The sequence below is a fragment of the Haemorhous mexicanus genome, chromosome 17 (assembly GCF_027477595.1).
Source record: "Haemorhous mexicanus isolate bHaeMex1 chromosome 17, bHaeMex1.pri, whole genome shotgun sequence".
In the NCBI taxonomy this organism is placed as follows: Eukaryota; Metazoa; Chordata; class Aves; order Passeriformes; family Fringillidae; genus Haemorhous; species Haemorhous mexicanus.
The window spans coordinates 1330087-1349192 of record NC_082357.1 but is presented as its reverse complement, the minus strand read 5'-3'; the positions used below and the strand labels follow the sequence as shown (position 1 = coordinate 1349192).

At 49.4% G+C, this 19106-nt stretch overlaps 1 protein-coding gene across 2 annotated transcripts in view; it reads left to right on the top strand.

The window, feature by feature from the left end:
• The window catches only part of SEC14L5 (SEC14 like lipid binding 5), a 41087-nt gene that overhangs the window by 7354 nt on the left and 14627 nt on the right, over positions 1–19106 (top strand). Inside the window, exons 2-7 of one of the 2 annotated variants that reach the window (XM_059861200.1) lie at positions 3178–3326; positions 12477–12626; positions 12736–12867; positions 14968–15096; positions 15694–15916; positions 17532–17644. In XM_059861200.1, coding sequence (XP_059717183.1) covers positions 3285–3326; positions 12477–12626; positions 12736–12867; positions 14968–15096; positions 15694–15916; positions 17532–17644 — 789 coding nt within the window. In that variant the 5' untranslated portion in view covers positions 3178–3284. The remainder of the gene's footprint in view (positions 1–3177; positions 3327–12476; positions 12627–12735; positions 12868–14967; positions 15097–15693; positions 15917–17531; positions 17645–19106) is intronic. The other variant, XM_059861199.1, reaches the window with a different exon arrangement.

The following is a 19106-nucleotide window of genomic DNA, read 5'->3' as shown; positions in this document are numbered from 1 at the left end:
TGTAAGCTTGTTAGCACATGCCTAAAGGCCTGGGGCTGGTAGGCTTAGTTCTGCAGTGGTTTAATTTTATTTGCTTTCAGTTTTTCAGCATAACAGAACTTAAAATTCCCTGGGAATTGAGGGCTGGGGTTGTAAATGTCATCCTTTATTGTTCAGCAAATCTTAGCAAAGTTGTCAGTCCTCTTTCTTATGAACAAGTTCCTTTTACAGGCTCACCCAGCAGACTCTGCTGTGGAGTAGGGAGCACAATATAGACCCCTCAGCTCCCCCCACGATGTCCTGTGAAAACCCTGTGTTCCCAGCAGGATCTGCTGTTGTCAAGCAGCATTCCAGCCTTGTGGTGGTCGGTGTAGGCTGGGCTGGGTGCAGAGCTGGCTGCCACCATTCAGTGCCACCGTTCACTGCTCCCGTTTGTGTGGAGGCAGCACGGATCTCACGGAGCTGTCAGGTCCCAGCTGTCAGTTGCTGGAAGTTTTGCAGGGAAGAGTGGGTGTGCAGTGAAGCTGTTTTGCTCCTCAGCACGTGGCATTGCTGTTAATCTCCTTCACCATAAATCTGACAGCAGCTTCCTCAGCACCGAGATTCAGCTGCTTTCATCTTTTCTCCTCCAAAGCCGTGTGGGAACCTTTGGAGTGCTGAGGTCTCAGGCTGTGGTAGAAAAGCAGAGGTTGCAGGGTGACCTCAAGACACCCCCATGTTTTACAGATCTCTGGGCACCCTTCAGCCTGATACACTTGTGCTTAATTCCTCACTGGGAAGGGTCATCCCTCACAACACAGCCTGTTCTGTTGGTCATCCCAACAGAACACAGGAAGTAAGTTGGGAAATGTATTTTTCCCTCAGAACCTCCAGCGTTTGGACCCTGGAAAGCAGGGGGTGTGCTTTGCTCACGTGGGAGAGTTTGAGAAATAGGGTTGTCACAGCCAAATTTGGCAAGCAATTCCTGGTTTCTGGGCTCACACACATCCCAGGCACTTTGTGGAGCCCATCCCCAGGGAAAGGAGTTCTCCTCCTTGGACTTGTGCAGAGGCCATGTGTGTGCTGTGCTCAGGGATGAGCTGGGGCTTTTCCTGTGATACCTTTGTTGCCTGTGTCAAGGTAATTGTCTCTGGATTTACACTCTGCCCTTTGCTAATGCCCCTGCAGCTTGGGTTGGAGCATTTGCAGGCAGGAGATCTGACGTGTATTCCAAGTCCTTGGAAGAACATTCCCCTCCTTGCTCTCTTTGCCAGTCCTGTGCATCTGAGGAAGTATAAGAGAATCAGCTTAACAAGTCTTTTCTTGTCATTTGGGAGTTCTGATTTTTTTCTTGTCCTTCCTTCTAAAACACATTTAAGCAAAAGGTGATTTTTCCACACCTGTCCAAGGTCACTGTAGTCATTTCCACCTGCTTTGTTCCTAACTTGGATTCCCATTAATGGATCAAAAGTATTATGTTCTTCAAACACATATTCAGTGCTTGGCACCTTTATACCTTATACTTGAAAGGATCCTTGACTTCTGTTAGGCTTTGTTATCTTGTCATGTTTTTCCTTTCTATATTATCTTTTTTGTCTGTGTCCTCTTTTAAATGGAGCTGTTCCTCCAATGGATTGTCCATGCCTCTCTGGGTCTCATCTTGTCTTCCCTTCAATTAGATCAGTAGATTTGACATTGCATGTCTTCTAATTTTATCTTACAGCCAAGAAAATTCCCAAGTATAAACTTACTTTTCATTTTCTTTTTGTTGTAGTTGGAAAGCTAAAAGGGATTTTTTTTAAAATGTTCCAATGAATGAAAAATCCAGAAGGAGAGGTCCCTCTGCCACATATGAGTGATGCAAATATTTGTGAGCCTTCTGTGATGTATTGGGGAGGAGAATTTGGTTTGGGTGAGCGAGTCCAACATGCAGGAAATGGCTGAGAGAGGGATACTGCATATTTAATGTTATTTGCAATGAATTATTAGGTTAGATGAGATGCTGGGGCTGGAAGGTTTCAGCTTTGAACATGGCAGGGAGTTGTGTTCCTGTTCTTTTTAGTAGTGCCTCAGCCCTTCACGCTCAAGGTTGACATTGACCATTTTCACACACTTTAGGTGATTTAGAGGGTCAGGTCCCTAAAGCTACAGCTTGGGAATAACCCCCCAGAGGTCCTACAGGGTCTTCTGTATGTGATGGGTAATTTCAGTTGCTGCATTAGTGGTGCAGATGAGAAATCTCTGACAGCACTTGTCAATTATTTGCTCCTCTTGCCACAGTGCACTTTGTGCTAAGAGCAGTTTATGGTTTCTGCTGCAAGAGAGGGATCTTTCTGCACTACTATATAGAAATAAGTCATGATTTGGGAAAAAAGAACAAAGATCAGGCACTGGGAGGTTTGCAGGAGCATCAGCTCCCATTGCCTGTGCAGTTGCATTTTGTGCTTGAGACAAAACTGCTGTGGAGCCCCACATGTGCCTGATGTGAGTCAGTGCTGCTTTCTGCTTGACCTCAATTCTTGGTGCTGCCCCTGGCGTGTGCTGACACATATCTGTGCAGCTGGGAGCCCGAGCTCTTGGACACACACATGGGGAGCCTTGGTGTGTGCTTCTGTGCTGCCTGAGTGCTGCTCTTCAGGCCAGGGCAATTCTGCTCCTGCAGCCAGAATTTGGCTGGGGGTGGCTCCTCTGGGGTGCCTCTTTGGTGTGGGGGTGTTTCTCATCTCCAGCATCACTCAGAGTCTCTGACAGACCTGTGGCAGCTCAGGAGCCCCCTGCCTGGCTCTGCAGGTGAAAGCTGCAACATCTGAGCTCCTGGCCTGCCCTTCCAAGCAGCTCCCTGACTCTTCTGGTTTTACTGATGATTCAGTGTTCTTTGAATCACAGAACAGTTTGGGTTGAGGGGACCTTAAAGCCCATCCCACCCCCTGCCATGGCAGGGACACCTTCCACCATCCCAAGTGGCTCCAAGCCCTGTCCAGCCTGGCCTTGGGCACTTCCAGGGGTCCAGGGGCAGCCACAGCTGCTCGGGGCACCCTGTGCCAGGGCCTCAGCACCCTCACAGGGAACAATTTCCCCCCATCTAACTCTGCCCTGTGGCAGGGTGAAATCATTCCCCTTTGTCCTATCACTGTATGCCCTCATCCAAAGTCCATCTCCAGATTTGTAGGTCTCCAATGTTCTTTACATTTAGTTGATCTGCAGTTTTTTATTTCACAGGTAAGATGAAGCAGGAAATTACCCGTGGATGGTTCTGTTTCAGCTCAGTATAGTTTGAGTGTCAGAGGTTCTAACAAGCTGAGTGACAAGTTTAATTCAGGCTACAAATGCTGCAAGTTTATTTCAAGTCAGAACTTACTTCTCATGAGGTAAGCAGCAGAGATATTCCTTCTCCACCACCTCTACTCTCTTGTCCTGTACACAGGGCCATGCCCATGAAAGGCAAACATCCATGGTCCCCGTGTGAGATGTCTTTCTCTTGTGCCTGACTCTCAGGAGCAGTCCCAGTGATTCTCGCTGGATTTGGCAGAGGTCCTCCCTGCTGTCCCTCAGCCTTCCCTGCACTGTTTGCTCCCTGGCAAAGCTTTTGCTCCTTTCCAGCAGCTGAGGATCTGGCCCAGGGTTGCGTGCAAGAGTCACCATCCAGGACAACCAAAATCCAAATGCATCTCTCATTTCACAACCACTCTAACATTCTTTTGTCACCACTGTTAGGAGGTCTGTAGATGCAGGCTAACTGCAAACAGCTCCTTGCTGTTTTGGCTGTCAGGCTTAACTGGAGGAGAAGAAGCTCTGAATGCTGGAAGTCAGGTCCTGACAACCAGAATTGCTTTCCATACACTTTTTCAAACTTATTTTCCTTTTCAGCATCAACATGCATTGTGTTAGTTTTTAGATTTTTAAGTAGCTTTATTTAATGACTTCTTCCCGTTGCTTTTAGCAGATTGAATGTGTAAAGAGACTGCTTAAATCCTGGTGTGCTGGATGTGCTCTCCTCCCCAATGCTGTGGTGTCTTAAAGGGTTTGATTCTTCACTGGCTGATGAAGTGATGCTCCTGCAGAACCTCTGAGCCCCTTTTGCTACTTAACCCCCAAACAGCTTGGGGTGTGCTGGGAACAGACAAATGCTGAGAGCTGTACAATGCACAGGCAGGCTGATGTCTGGCAGGGGTCACATCAGCTCTGTGGGTTTGTGCAGAGTGACAGTTCAATGTGTGTGTTCACAGCCCAGCCAGGCCTCAAAGGCTGCTGCTGTCTTGCTTCCTTAGTGCTGCAGATTGTTTGTCAGGTCACCTACAGTGCCATGGCACTGATGCACCACAGAGGACACTTTGGGGGTTCCTGAATGCCAAGTTGTAGTTACAGGCTGGAATGGCCCCATCTGGGGCTGCAAGTTGTTGTCACTATTATGGTATGGTCACAGCCTGGTTTTAAACAAAGAAAAGTAGAATCTTAACTAAAATATTTGATGCTGGCTCATAGCCTCTGCTTTCAAGTGGGAGCTCTGGAGCCAGGAGAGCATTTGCTGCAGGGAGGCAGAGCAGCTCCTGGCAGCTGGAATGCTCAGGAGCAGCACAGAAGGCTGTGGAGCAGCCAGGGAGGTTGGAGTGGAGCTCTCAGTGCAGCAGCTGCAGGAGTGCCAGGGGAGAGGATCCTGCTGCTCTCTCTGTGTGTGGCTGCAGGTGGCACAGGGAAGAGCTTTGCTGTGTGTCCAGTGCTCGGGAGCTCCTTTGTAGCTGCTGTGATGCAGGTAATGGCACAGCTTTCAGGTGCTGCCTGAAATTCTCTTGCTGGGTGGCAGGGCCCTGGAGATGGAGAGAAAATCAATGTGCAGGGGGGAAGAATGCCTCAAAACAGGTGTTCTTTGGTGGTCAGCCCGTGCCACACATGACATGAAATGTCTTGATCATTACCTAACAGGTAAGAAGTTAAGAAATACCTGCAAAGCAGGATCTGCTTTATTTTTTGTTTATTTTTTTTAATTGATTGTTATATGTTATAGGTGTATGTTACAGATTTTTATTGATATATAGATTGTTGGGTATATAAAACTTGACAATTCCTTCTTGGATGTGCATGGTCTGCCTGCAGCCATGGGCTGTACCAGATATTTTAAAGAAGGCAGCTTCCCTCGTCCCTACTTTTTGCCATGTTTGGAAGGTGAGTTTGCTGTGACTGCCAGAAGCTACTGGGTTAACATTTTATGCACTTAGAGATAATCTAGTGTTGACTCAAGACTTGATGCTTCAGTGTGACTTGAAGGCTTGAAACTCTGCTGTCAAGATACACTAAAAATATCCCCTCATCTTCCTGCTGAGCAGCATTTGGCACCAGGAGCTGGGAGTGATGCTGTGTGTGTCAGCTGGGCTGGCTCTGCCCTGGGGGCTCAGCCCCAGGCCCTGCCACCTCCTCCCTTGGCATGGAGCAGGTTGAGAGTGAGCCATAGCTGGGCAAGAGCTAACGTTGCTCCTAGGACCCTGGTGTGGGATGTTTCCCCTCAAGTGAGCAGAAAGTGTTTGGTGAGTGCTGTTTGTCCCAGCTGCTGGAGGATGGAAGAGCTTTCTGGGAGGCACTGATGGAGGAACTGCTGGCAACATCTGCACATCACCCTCAGTGTGTTTTGTGGGGAGGGCAGAGGTCTCTGAGAGCTTTGCCACTGCTCAGACTCCATTTGCTGGGCAGGATGGGGCTGACCATGTGTGACTGGAGAAGGTGTGCACTAATTCCAAGGGTTTGTAAGGTTTCCTCACCTTCTCCAGCTGCAGCATGGAGATTATTTCCCTGAAGGATGGGTTGTGTCTCAAGCTTAATCTGGCTGGTGCAGGGATGGCTGAGCTCTGAAGGGAGCTCCAGTTCTAAGGCACAGCACAGGGAGACACCTCCAGCTCTGCTGTATCACCTTTATCTCATCTTCCAGTAGTGACCAAAAGACCCTTCCCTACTGAATGTGTAGGTGCAGGAGATAAATGATAAATTCTTCAGCAGGGACTAAAACAGGTGGTAAAATTTAGAATCATAATTAATTCTTACATCCCAGCCAGTATGGGCTTGTTTAAGTGCTGAGCATAGTGACCTTCCCAGGTCTGACCCTGAATCATGGCCAGTTTGTATAAATTCTCACAGCAGCTTCTGGCAATGACAGAGTGTCCTTCTGAGTAGCCATCAGTTTGTGAGCCAGGCTGTTTGATTTTGGGGTGAATCATCAAGCAGTAAATGTGTGATGTGACACTTGACTGCTGTGTTTTGCTCTTCCAGGTGTTAGTCACACCAGATCTCTGCTTCCTTGCCTTCCCATTTTGGTTTCTCTCTCCCCACTGGGCTGTGACAAGCAGTGGTTCCTGGATAAGATGTCACTTCCACAGTTTTTTGTAAAGGCCAATGCCTTGTGCTGTTGGTGACCCCAACAGCTCCACACAGAGTTCCTTCTCCCAGCAGAGGAGAGAGAAGGCTGCAGCAGGACAGCTTGAATGGGGCATTGTTCCTCCTCAGACAGGAGCTCAGGCACGTTGGTGCTTCCTGGGAGGGCTTTGTGCAGCTGCAGGGCAGGGCCTGGCTTGGGGAGCTTTGCTGTGGCCCTCGGTTGTGCCTCTATCGCAGTAGATGCTGCTGCTCCCTGAATTGTGTCTTTCACCAAAATCTGCAGGAATGAGGCAAATTCTTGGCTGAAGTCCAGGCAGAGATAACACTGGGTCAATGTTTGTAGCCTGGGTGCTGTTGTCCCATGCACTTCTCGCTGGCAAATCTCTTTCCTCTGGCCAACAGAAGTGTTTCTTTTTTCCCTCAGGCCCCAAACACTTTTGCTGTGCATACTCTGCACCTCCTTGAAATGAAGTTCTCTTTTCCCTGAATCAGTGCCTTTCTGTACCCTAAATATGCATTTTGTCCCTCCCACATTGTTCCTTGTATATTTTATCTTATTTTGTGGCTAGTGGGACTCTGGGATCTGGTCTGTTCAAAGCACGTGGATTATTGTGTCTGGTGTGTGCAGACTCTGTGGTTCCCTTCAGCACTGAGACCAAGCAGTGGGAGGAACTGCAGGATGAAATTCTTTTTTCCTAGAAGGCCTGAATCTGCAGAGGAATATTTTTGTATCATTAGAGCTGCTCAAAAGCTTCTCCAAAGGCATCCACTTCCTACTTAAAAGTGATGAGGTGTCTTCATCTTGCTTCTCATCATCTCTTTTCAAAGGGATGATGATCTGGGCATCTTCAACTCAAAACCTGGTATTGTACCTCCTCCTCACTTCCCTCCCTCTGAACACAGGAGTTCCTTTTTCCTGGCAACCTGCACGTGGCTGTAACATGACCTTGAGGAATCTCATTAATTAATACAGATTTAAGCATTGTCTGGTCATGAAAATTTGAAGTGTTTTAGCACAAGGATGAAGTCTTCTCCTTGTCACATATTTTTGTAATATCGACTATAAATTCTGTCTACATCATCACAATTAAGTTTCTTTGTGCTCCACACAAAGCAGTTTTCCCCCCCACAGCTCTTAGGGATCCCATCTCCCAGAAGCTGCCTCTGGAGGCCCATGGAAAGCACTCAGGACCCAGCAGGCTGGAAGGAGCTGCCTCCAGGTGTGCAGGGGGTTTGGCTGCTGAGGTGTTTTGTTTCCTGCAGTAATTCAGTGGTTCCACGTCCCTGTTGTTGTGCATTCCTGAGGTCTCTGTGGTGTAAATTGATTTCAAGGTCACTTCCTAGAAAACCCTGCCAAGGAGAAACAGGAGTAGCTGTTAGAGAGATCCTGCCTGCTGGCCCTGTCCTGTGGCTCCAGCAGCAACAGCAGTGACACAGCCCCTGAAGTGGAGGGCAGGAGCACTCTGGCACTGCCAGGATCTCTGGCACCTGGGAGTGGGCAGGGCTTGCAGGGGGCCCTGCTCTGCAGGGGAAGGGGCTGAGCAGGTGGAGTGGGGGGTGTAAAGGAGGGTAATTTCCTCTTTTTTTCTGTGGCTGTGAGGCTTTAGGATGGCCCATTTGGAGTTTGACACTTGTGGTTTTGTATAATTTGTTCTTGTTTGGCACCTGGCTGACCTTTGGAGTACTGTCTTCTCACAGGTGTGGGGTTTGTGCTGGTTCCTGAGTATTTAGCCAGCAGTTCAGAACACTTCCAAGCATGGCTTCTTGCATTGTTCTCAAGCTCTCCTCTCACAAGCTGATTTTCACTTTTCAGTGTTGGTGCATGATCCATTTGGGATGGATATTTACCAGAGCAGGTAAAACCACTCGGATGTATTTCCCAGGAGGTCAGAGGGCAAAAGCTTGGTCAGAGCACTCTGCTGATTTCACAGTCAGCTGTATCACTGTTAATGCTTGCTCCTTGTAATTAATCATTTGTCAGCCTCAGTGGCACTGCGGGGTCTTTGTTGGGGTGCAGAGGTCACTGTAACCAGTTGGAAATACCCTTATCCTGGTCTGGGCTCTCTTCAGTGTGAAAGGAAAAGCTGACACTATTGAACCTTTCAGACCTTTAACTTTCCTGCATGTTTTAACTTGTCACCTAGAAATGGTTTCACTTTTTTTTTTCCATTTAATTTCTTCTTTGTTGAATTTTTTCATTCCAATGAACTGTATTTAATGCTTACTTTTTTTTTTTTTTTTTTTTAACATTTAGATGCACCCAAAAATAATTGGTTATAGTTCTAAGCAAACGATCTTGATGAGTTCAAACAGATTCCAGGTCCCTCTGTCCTCACTCAGCTCTCTTGTGAAATTGAATGTGTAATTTCAGTTTCAGGACTGCAGAGATTTAAATGACTCTTTGAACTGTTGGTCACAGTCTACTACAACAAAAACACTGATTTTTGCAACAATTCTTTTGTCAGAAATCTGGGGAAAACCAGTTTGGTTTAGGGAAGGACAGTGGTCCTGAGCCAGCAGCTCTTGTGGAATGGTTGGTTTGGGTATGAGGTGTTAATCCCAGTGGGGTTTACAGGAAGGGAGGGAGTGGCTTCATGGCACCATTGATTTTATTATATATACATATATTTGATATATATCTGATTCTGTTGGAGACTTTAGTCACCCCAGTGTTAGTCTGAAGTGCAGTCCCACAGTAAAGCTTTAACACCCAGTGCTGGCACAATACTGCTGCTGTTCCTCCTGGGAAGGGAGAGGCACAGAAGGGAGAGACAAATCCTAGTTTCTGTATCCTGCTCAGTGCAGAGTTCCTGCTGGAAGGAGCTGAAAGAGCAAGCCAAAATGTTAAAACAATTATTACTAAATACTCTGTGCCTTTCATTTCTCTGGGATGTTCTGTTGTCCACCTTGGACTCTGCAGAATCCCAGAGGAGGAGACGTAACAGCCTTGTCATGGCTTGAAAAAAAATTGTTTCTCTGTCTGTATAAGCTCCCTCAGTTCCCCTGTTGCAGCAATGGGCTGTTGCACAGAGAGGAGGATTTTGGTAAGAGGATTCTGCTGGCTGCAGGAATGGGCTGCTCTCCTGCTCAGCTCAGTCTGCAGGGATGGAAAGTCTGGGTGCTCTGGGAACAGCTTTGCTGTGACTGCAGCGTGGGGCTTCAGCTGTCCTTCATGTGATCTCAGGCATCTTCCCTGCTGTATTTTTAGAGCTGTTGTGCAAAGAAGATTAGCAAAGGACTTAATATCGATGTGGATATGGATTCTTTGTCAAATATGGCAGTGTTCCCCCTATTTAGGCAATGTGTTTGGGCTCGTGTCACAGTTATATCACCAGGCTGTGCCCTGCCATGTGCCTCTGCCCTGGCCTCTCTTCCTGCTCCAGATGTTGCTTAGCTGACTGAAAAAGTGGCTGGACTCTTAGTCCTGGTCTTAATTTTGCTGGATCTAATGACAGTTTATTAGGGAGCCTGTTTCCAGCTGGATCAAGTCCATAGTTAGTGGAGAAAGAAGCAGCTGGGAGTTGAGATCCAGTGGTTTTTCAGATAGGAGCCACAGACACCTGGATTCAGTGGTGGTTTCAGTCTGGCTCTTGTGGTGCCTCCATGGTGAGGGGGCACTTACAGGTGGAGCTGTTCAAGTGAGGCCTTTGGAGGGTCCTGGTCCCACTAGAACAGCTCTTGTTTGTCTGGAAATTCCCTCAAACGTTCCTGGCACAGCTGCACCCCTGAAAGGGCAGAATCACAGAATATTTTGGGTGTAAAGAGACCTTAAAAGCCCATCCAGTCCCACCCACCCCTGGTGATATAACACCTTTTGCTGTCCCAGGCTGCTCCAAGCCCTGTCCAGCCTGGCCTTGGACACTTCCAGGGATCCAGGGGCAGTCACAGCTGCTCTGGGCACCCTGTGCCAGGGCCTCAGCACCCTCACAGGGAAGAATTTCTTCCTAACATCTGAGTTAAGTGTGTTCTCATTTAGTTTAAAACCCTTTCCCATTGTCCTATCAAAGTGTCCACCCTTGCTGTGGAGTTAATTGGGGCAGCATTCTCTCAGGGAAGGGCTTTCAGTGACACTTCTTGCAAGTGTGTTGAGGGCGTATGTCTGGAGTGACATGGGACAATCTGCCCAACACCAGTTGCTAAATATTCTGGTATACCAGTGGCCTCTGAAGGTGCTCTCAGCATGCACTGCCCAACCACTTGGGACTCCAGTAACTTAGAATGGGTGGCCTGAAGGGATACATTTTGTGTGTGCAGTGACATGGGACAATCTGCCCAAAACCAGTTGCTAAATATTCTGCTATACCAGTGGCCTCTGAAGGTGCTCTCAGCATGCACTGCCCAACCACTTGGGACTCCAGTAACTTAGAATGGGTGGCCTGAAGGGATACATTTTGTGTGTGCAGAAGAGACCAGCAAGGTGAAGGCTTTGGCCCCAGGATAGCCCTGGGGGGTGGTTTGGAGTGTGGAAAGTTGGGACAGGGCAGGTGGAAGCACAAATAGGGGTGTTGACTCTGCCTGAGCAGGTGAATGGGCTGGTGAGTGCAGGGAGGAGAGCAGGTACTGAGGTGTGCAGGCCTCCTGCCAGGTGGCCCTGGAGCAAAGGGTCAGGAGAGGATGGCTGGGAGTGTCCTAGGGCAATGCCTGACACAGACCCATGAACTCCCATCCTAACAAATTAAGCTGCTCAAAGCAGTGAGTGTGCTTCTCTTGGCTGGAGCCAGGTGGGTCTGTGTTGGAAACAGTCACCACGGGATATCTGGATTTATCTAAACTGCTTTTGTTATTGCTGTGGTGAGGAGTGAAAAGCACAGGTGGAAAAACATGGGAAAAGTTCTCTGAGAAGTGTGGCAAAGCAAGCAGGACGTAGCTGAGGGACTGGGAGAGCAGGGTTTCAAACCTGCGTGCTCTCTTCTGGCCAGGACTCCAGCTGGCAGCTGCCTGCACTTCCCTCCTGATACTGGAGCAACATGATAATCTGAAATAGCTCCTTTCCCGTCCAGAGGTCCGGGAGCAGGAGATCTGGAATGTGTCCTTAAGTGCCTGGGCTATTTTGGGAGCAGGGACATGAATCTGTGCAGGGGCATCCAGGCTTTGCATGGCTGTGCTAACGGGGAGCTGACAGCCCAGCCCAGCTCCAGCATCAGCACATCAGAGTTTGCTTTTGGGACAGAGAGCTCATGGGTGCTTTTATTTTTCTGTGCTGTACAAAATGGTGGTGTCTTCTGGAAGGTGGGGTGGGAAGATGACAGGAGTTCCTAGAGGAATTGCCTTGGAAAAATGGCAGAAACATCTTAGGATGGAAATGTGGAGCTCTGAGAGTCCAGTGGAAGGAGAGCACAGGTTCTCTTCCTGGAACAGCTGCAGTGGAGTTCTGGGCAGCTTGTGCAGCTACCACATATTTGCAACAGCAGCACAACATGCAAGAGGTTTTTCAGAACTCCAAGGAAAACATTCCATCCTGCAAACATCTTAGAATATAGTAAGAGATGAAGAATTTAGGGAAGGAGCAGCAGCAGTCAGTACTGTTCATGCAAGTTAACTTCTCTCCAAGTGCCAGGGAAGAGTGGATTTCTGCTAGGGCTGCTAAAGAAGCTTTGGTGAAAGGGCTTTTCACAGGACTGTCCTAATTGAGCAGGGAACATTTCAGAGCCATGACAGAGTTGTTTTAGAAATGGATAAACTGAGGCAAAGTGAGTAGCCAATTATTGGTGGTCTTACTCTTGATAGTTTAGGGCAACAAGAACTGTTTGGCACATCGTGTTTTAAGGCTTCATACAGACAGTATTGACCCAGAGATTATAATGTTCCAGTCTTTGGCCAGCAGAAATCAGCAGAGCTCTGTTTGCTTTTGCTAGTTAGGAGCTTCCTGATGTTGAAGTGATGATTCCCTTCCTAGTGCTCTTCAACAAGAGGATTCTGTTTCTATTTCATGTGTGAAGGAAAAGTTATGTTAGGACATGTTTGGCTGGTGACTGACATGGTGCTGTCCCTGCTTGTACCTACTCTGCTTTCACTTCACCTCTGAGAAAACTGAGGAAAACTCCGGGGTTCGGGGGGCTCTGTTTTGTTGGACTTTCACTGTAAGGGAATAATTTAACTCAGAAAGAGTTAAAATTGATTTACCCAGAAGCTGAAATTTACTTTATTTTCATTTCTAGGCCTACGAGAAACGCTTTCCTACGTGCCCAGAGATCCCAGTCTTCCTGGGGAGTGAAATCCTGCACGAATCCAGGAGTGAGGACGGAGCCATCCATGTCATTGAGCGGAGCTGCAAGCTGAACGTGGATGCTCCCAGGCTGCTGAAGAAGGCAGGTGGAACCTCGGGAGCAGAGAGGCCTGAGCCAATCTGTTGGCTGGCTCAGATAGATAAAGGCTCTTACAGCAGCTCTTGTCTCTGTGTTTGCCCCTCCTCTTCAGATTGCAGGGGTAGAGCATGTCTTCTTCATCCAGAGGAACACGGTGAACTGGAGGGAGAGAACGCTGCGCATCGAGGCCCACAACGAGACCTTTGCCAGCCGGGTGGTGGTCAGGGAGACCTGCAGCTACTCAGTGAGAGCCCTGCTGGGGCTGGCTGTGCTGGGAGGGGGGAACTGTGCACTCACACACTGGGGGAGGGTGCCTGAGAGCGTTTGAGCACCTCTGCAGCACTGGGCTGCGATTAGAGACTCTGGGGCTGGAAAGGCTGTTGGGTCCTGGCTGTGGGAATGTTCAATTGCTTTGGAGAGACAGGACCAGGAGGAATGGCTTCCCCCAGACAAACTGGACATTAGGAAGGAATTCTTCTTTGTGAGGGTGGGCAGGCCCTGGCACAGGGTGCCCAGAGAAGCTGTGGCTGCCCCTGGATCCCTGGCAATGTCCAAGGCCAGGTTGGACAGGACTTGGAGCAGCCTGGGACAGTGGAAGTTGTTCCTGCCCATGGCAGGGGGTGGGACTGGATGGGCTTTAAGGTCTTGATAATCTTAAAGGTCTCTTCCAACCTAGTGATTCTGTGTGTCCATCCAAACCATTCTGTGGTTTCATAAGGCTTGAGAAACTTCTTCAGGTTGATTGTGATTCCCTGCTTGGAGTGAATTGGAAAACAGAATTGGTACTCCAGAGCTGCTGGTATTCCCTCAGTTTCTTTTTGATTGAAATTCAGGCTGACAAAAACATCTAGAGCTTGGGCATGTCTATAAATCTGGATATCTAGAATTAAACTCTTATTGTTCATTATTATAAGGGCCTGAGCGAAGCCTGACAATTTATTTTGCCCACAAATAAGTGAAAGTTTTAGCACCTTGTTTGTCATTATTTTCGTGCTCTAAAGATTCGGAGAAAGGACTTCAGCCTTATTTGTGTCCAGGGCTGTCTCTCTCTGTGGCTGTTTCTGTGCTGTTTCACTGCAATGGTGCTCTGAGGGCACAGCCACTATGAAATAGCTCAAGTGTTTCTGGAAGCAGTCAGATCCTGCAGTCTTTCCTTACACAAATGTCCAGCTCCTGTTATTTATCTGCCCTTTTGGCAACTGGAAAGCAGCTCAGCTTCTTGGGAGTAAACAGGCTGTGAGGAGCTTCAGGAAGAGGAGGAGTGGAAAAGCTGTGAACAGTTTGGATGGTGAGGGTGTTCCTGGGCCAGAGATCCCTTGGTGGCTGCATAAGGCCGCCTGAAAACTGCTGTAAATTCAACTTCCATCATCATCAAAGGCACTGGCAGGTCTGAAATGCTCCCAGGTCTGCTCTGAGATTGTTACACTTGCTGATTTTGGCTGTGTCCTTAGGAAGGAAACGTCAGCATCTGGGCTTTGAGGGGAACAGGGTGGGAGCTGCTGGCTGCATCCTCAAGATGGTTCCCTGCTCTATTTTTACCAGTTCCCTTTTCCCTGCCAGAGTGCACCGGAAGCAGGTTTATTCTCATCTTTCCTTTTCTGCAGCCTTCTCTGAAGCAACTTGGAGAAATAGGATCCTGCTCCTGCAGTTACTTAATATCTCCCCAGGGAATTTGTCTTTTGTGGTATCTTTGTGTGGGGGCTGGAGTTGTTTTTCTTTCCTGTCAGTTTGTGAAGAGCAGTACCTGCAGAGAGAAGGCAGAGCCTCCTCAGGAAAGGGTTAAGTTTAAAAGAGGGAAGGATTCCACCATATAGAGAGCAACAGAGGGGAAATAAGGGAAAGGTGTGTGTTGAGCTGAAGAGTGGGGAAACTCCCTGCTCTGCCATGTCCCCAGTGTTTTGGGGAAAAGGCTGATGTTAGTTGCTGAGTCTCCCATCCAAAACTAAAAAAGAAACCTGGTTTGCATTTTTCTTCTTTGCAGGTGTAGGAGTTTTAATTGCATGCTCCACAAGGCCATCCCTGTCTTTCCATAAGGAGGCCTTGACATGATGGCTTGCAGTGGGCAGTTCCACTGCTATTTTTGTGCAGCTTTTGCTACTACAGTTCAGGTCTGCTGAGGCAGGGATGGGTTTAAATCTTGATTTCCTTGTGCACGTGAAGAATGTTGGGTTGGCTAAAGTCTGGATGTCCAGTTCACATGGGGAATGAACCTGGCTGGTCACTCTGGGTGTGGCAGTGCCTCCTCTGCCCCCTCTGGCTGTGGAGGTTGAACAGCCAGTGAGGTGCCAGGGCCATGAGCCATCTGCCCCCATCCCTCCTGTGTGTTGTGTTCCCCTGGCTGCAGGTTCACCCTGAGAACGAGGAGTGGACCTGCTTTGAGCAGTCAGCCTCTCTCGACATCAAATCCTTCTTTGGCTTTGAAAGCACCGTGGAAAAAATTGCCATGAAGCAGTACACCTCCAACATCAAACGGGTAAGGTGGGCTTCCCTGGCTGCCTGAGCACCCCAGGCCCTCTCTTTGCCTTTCTGTAAACACACCCAGTGCAGCTTTGTGCCCTTGCTTATGGCTCTGAAGTGCCTCAGCTGGGCAAAGGAAGGCCAAGCTAGTGTGCAAAGAGTGCAGAGCAGAGCTGGCTGGGGTGTGGCTGTGCCAGAGGAGCAGGGCATGGGGTGCTGTGAGTGCAGGGCTCCTGGACACTGAGGACACTCTTCTTGTGCAGGAAGGGAAAGTCCTGGGTGAAAAACACCCCCTGTGTCTTCAGAGCTTGGGCTTGGGACCGTGGCTCTGGGCTGCAGGGGAACAGAGCAGCTAACTGGGTTTGGGAGCAGGAGGATGGGGTAAAAGGGTTAGAAAGGCAGCTGCATCCATAACTGGGATTTGCCTGATGATTGTAATTCATCTTTCACAGGGGGCTTTGATTCTGGAGGTTTTTTACCAGGATCCTGGGGATGGAAGGAGAGATTTCCCCTCTGTTTATCCTTAGCAGCATTCATCCTCTGTCCTGAGGAAACTCTAGTGCCTTGCTGGCTCTGGAGGAGGCTTTTTCCTAATGAGAGTTGTCCCCTTCAGGGCAAGGAGGTGATTGAGCACTACCTGAAGGAGCTGATCTCCCAAGGGATCACGTTCATCCCGCGCTGGAGCCCTCCCGCGGTGGAGGAGGAGGAGGAGGAGGAGCGAGCCCCGGCGGTGGGCCGGGCCCCCGGTGCCATGCTGCTGGAATCCGGGGCTGCTGGCACCAGCAGGGAGCCGCCTGCCAGCCCCTGCCCGCCCCCAGAGCCTGCCAGCCCTGATGGTAGGCACTGCAGCACTCACTCAGTAGCACTGGCCAAGGAGCTTATTTTCATTTCTCTTGGCATCAGGTTTTTCATCTGGAGTGTGGGGGAGGAGGAGGAGGGAAAGCTATTTTCTTTATTCAAGGAAAATAAACAATGGAACTTTTTTTTTCCCCCTAAAACAGAAAAGCTGTGCAGGCAGTATGTTATGGAGCTTAGAAAAAAATTAGGTCTGATCGGCCCTTTAAGTTATTTTATGTTTGAAACTAGAGAAGGTGTCTTCAGTATGCTGGAATTAAGTATTTTATCTGTTCCAAAATTAATTTTCTTGGGGACAGGTTTGGATGGTTTTTGGCCCTGTATCAGGCCAAGACAAACGAGGAATGTCTCCTAATGCATTTTTCCCACAAAATGCCTGAAACAAACTTTATCTTTCCATGTGTTCGTCTGATGATATTTTCTAGACTAAATAAAATACTTCTCTGGCAAAAAGAAATAAGAGGGACCTTTGAATCCAGAGTTGTTGTAATAGAAACAGTTGTTATCATTCCTGAGAAGGAAAGGCAGCACTTGTTTTCCTGAGTGTAACTGGGCAAAAAGCTTGGAATTTGGAAATATCAGTAGTTCTGCTCTCACCTGGCATTCTCTGGGAGCTTTTCTGGAGAAAGATGGGAATCCACAGGGAAGCTGATTAGGAGAAATGTTTGAGATGAATGTTGTCCTCAGAGTGGTGGGTCCCAGCTAGCAGAAGAGGAGAGTTGCCCTTATTTTTCTGCCCATATTCCTGCTCAGGACAGGATTAGTTCCCCTGGGCCTGCTCCCCACCTTGCTGGCTCTGGGGGTTCCATGGGATGCCTCACTTCCAAATGCAATTTCTCTGTTATTCTGCTTATCCTGTGGGTGTCCAGGCCACCTTCTGTAGGTGATGGCATCTACTGGAACCTTGTGCCTGACAAAGAGCCAGCTCTGAGGTGTCCCCAGCCCTGCTCCCTGTGTCTTCCACCTCAGCTGCTGCCTAGGCTGCTCCCCCCAGCTGCCCTGTTCTCCTGGCTGCCAGCTGCCAGCCCTGGGTGACACATCCCTCTGTCCCTTGGTGCTGGCAGTCACCAACCCCTTGTCCTTTGTCTCTGAGCTGGAGGAGCACTGAGCTGCTTGGTGTGCACAGGACTTCTCCTCCTGCCAGAATCCTCCTGGATGTCAGAAATGTGCTGTTGTTCTCCCTTAGTCTCTGGTGTCCCTGGGCAGAATAATGACTTGGTTTCCCAGCAAGCCACTTGTCACTGCAGTTGTGCATGAGATTTAGGACATGTGGAGGTGGAAGTGCCCAGGTCTTGGAGTGGTTGGTGAGCTGAGTGCCAGAGCTCATGATAGATCTTTTAAAGCTCCAGATGGAGCAGTTCAGAGCTGAGTGGAATATTGGAGCCAGAGCCTGGTGGAGTGACCCAGCTGTGATCCAGCACATGCTGCCTCGTGCCCCAGTCACCAGGAGAGGGTCCCTCCATCCCTCCTTTAGGCTGCTGGGATGAGGCTTCTGAGCAAATCCCATGTAAAGCATGGGGAGCCCAGTGTGTAGAAACACTGCTCCCCTCCCTGCTGCCTGTGCCAGTCTGCTCTGAGCTGTTGTTTCCCCTGCAGCTGACAAACTGGACGCTGATTACATCGAGCGCTACCTGGGCCAGCTCACCCCGCTGCAGGAGAGCTGCCTGATCCGCCTGCGCCAGTGGCTCCAGGAGACTCACAAGGGAAAGGTGGGCACAGAGAGGCACCCAGGGGGATCCCCAGCTGGGATGGGGAACCCTGGGTGCACAGACACACTGGGGAATGAGAGGCTGCAGTGCGACGCCGTGGGAAGGGATCTGGGGGTCCTGGTGGATGTTGAGCTGAGCGTGAGCCAGCCCTGGCAGCCCGAAGGGTCACTGAGGGCACTGTCCTGCTTTGCTCTGTGCCACAGAGGCCTCACCTCTAGTCCTGGACACCACAGTATCAGAAGGATCTGAAGCTGTCAGAAAGTGTCCAAAGGAGGAACATGAGCGTGGGGAAGGGTCTCAAGGGGAAGCCATAGGAGGAGCAGCTGAGGGCACTTGGCCTGTTCAGCTGGAGGAGAGGAGATGGAGCACAGAGCTCACTGGGGCTGCAGCTCCAATCTCTGCTCTCTGTGACCAGGGACAGGAAACAGCTGGAGCTGTGGCAGGGGAGGGTCAGGTTGGAGATCAGGGAAAGGTTCTTCCCCAGAAGGTGCTGGCATTGCCCAGGCTCCCCAGGGAATGGGCACAGCCCCGAGGCTGCCAGAGCTCCAGGAGTGCTTGGACAATGCCCTCAGGCACAGGGTGGGATTGCTGGGGTGTCTGTGCAGGGTCAGGGGTTGGACTGGATGTTCCTTGTGGGTCCCTCCTGGCTCAAGGAAATTCCATGGTTCTCTGATTTTTCCCTGAGAAGCAGCACAGGCACTGAGGGACAGGTGTGTCTCTACTCTGCTGGAATGCCCTGGGCTCCTTTTGGTTAAAGGAAAGTCTCTGTCAGACCAGCAGGGTAACTGATAGGTGACTGGGAAAAGAAAGGGTCTAGAGCAGCTTGAATGCCTCAAGAGGGGTTTAACTCCAGATTTCCTGATGGAGAGGGATTAGGAGGGAAGGAAAGAAGGACCAAGGATAGCACCAGAGAGAGCAGCTGAGTGGGCTGAGTAGCTAAAGGATGCTTAGGAAGAGGAGCAAGTGATCCTGCTTGTAAGCAGAGAGCAGCTGGATGAGGTTTCAACAGTAAAAGCTTCCTGGCTTAGAAGGAATCAGCTCAGTCAGTCAGGATGGGTTAGGTGAGCTACTCTGCATTCCTGAGTTTGGGAAGGTTTTCATTCTTTTTCCTTTACCTGGCCTTTCCAAAAGCCACTGCTGCTTACCAGTGGAGCTTTGCCAGTCCTGCAGGCTGTGCTGTATGTCTCAGAGCTGAGCATGTCTCATCTGAGTAGGGAGTTCTGAACATGATTTAGAATGCTGTTTTCTCTTGGAAAAGTGAATGTGAATCACCTCTGTAGAAATAAAATGTAACAAAGACTTAGTGCTATTGTTCTGCTGCTGTAGAACTCCTGAAGTTCCCTTGTGTGTGAGCAGGCACGTGGGTTTTGTTGGTACCCAGGAATGTGGATGGAGAAAGAGCTCCCAGCAAACCTCACTCTGAAGAGAGCAGGAGGTGTTGGGGCACTGTGAGAGGCTCCCA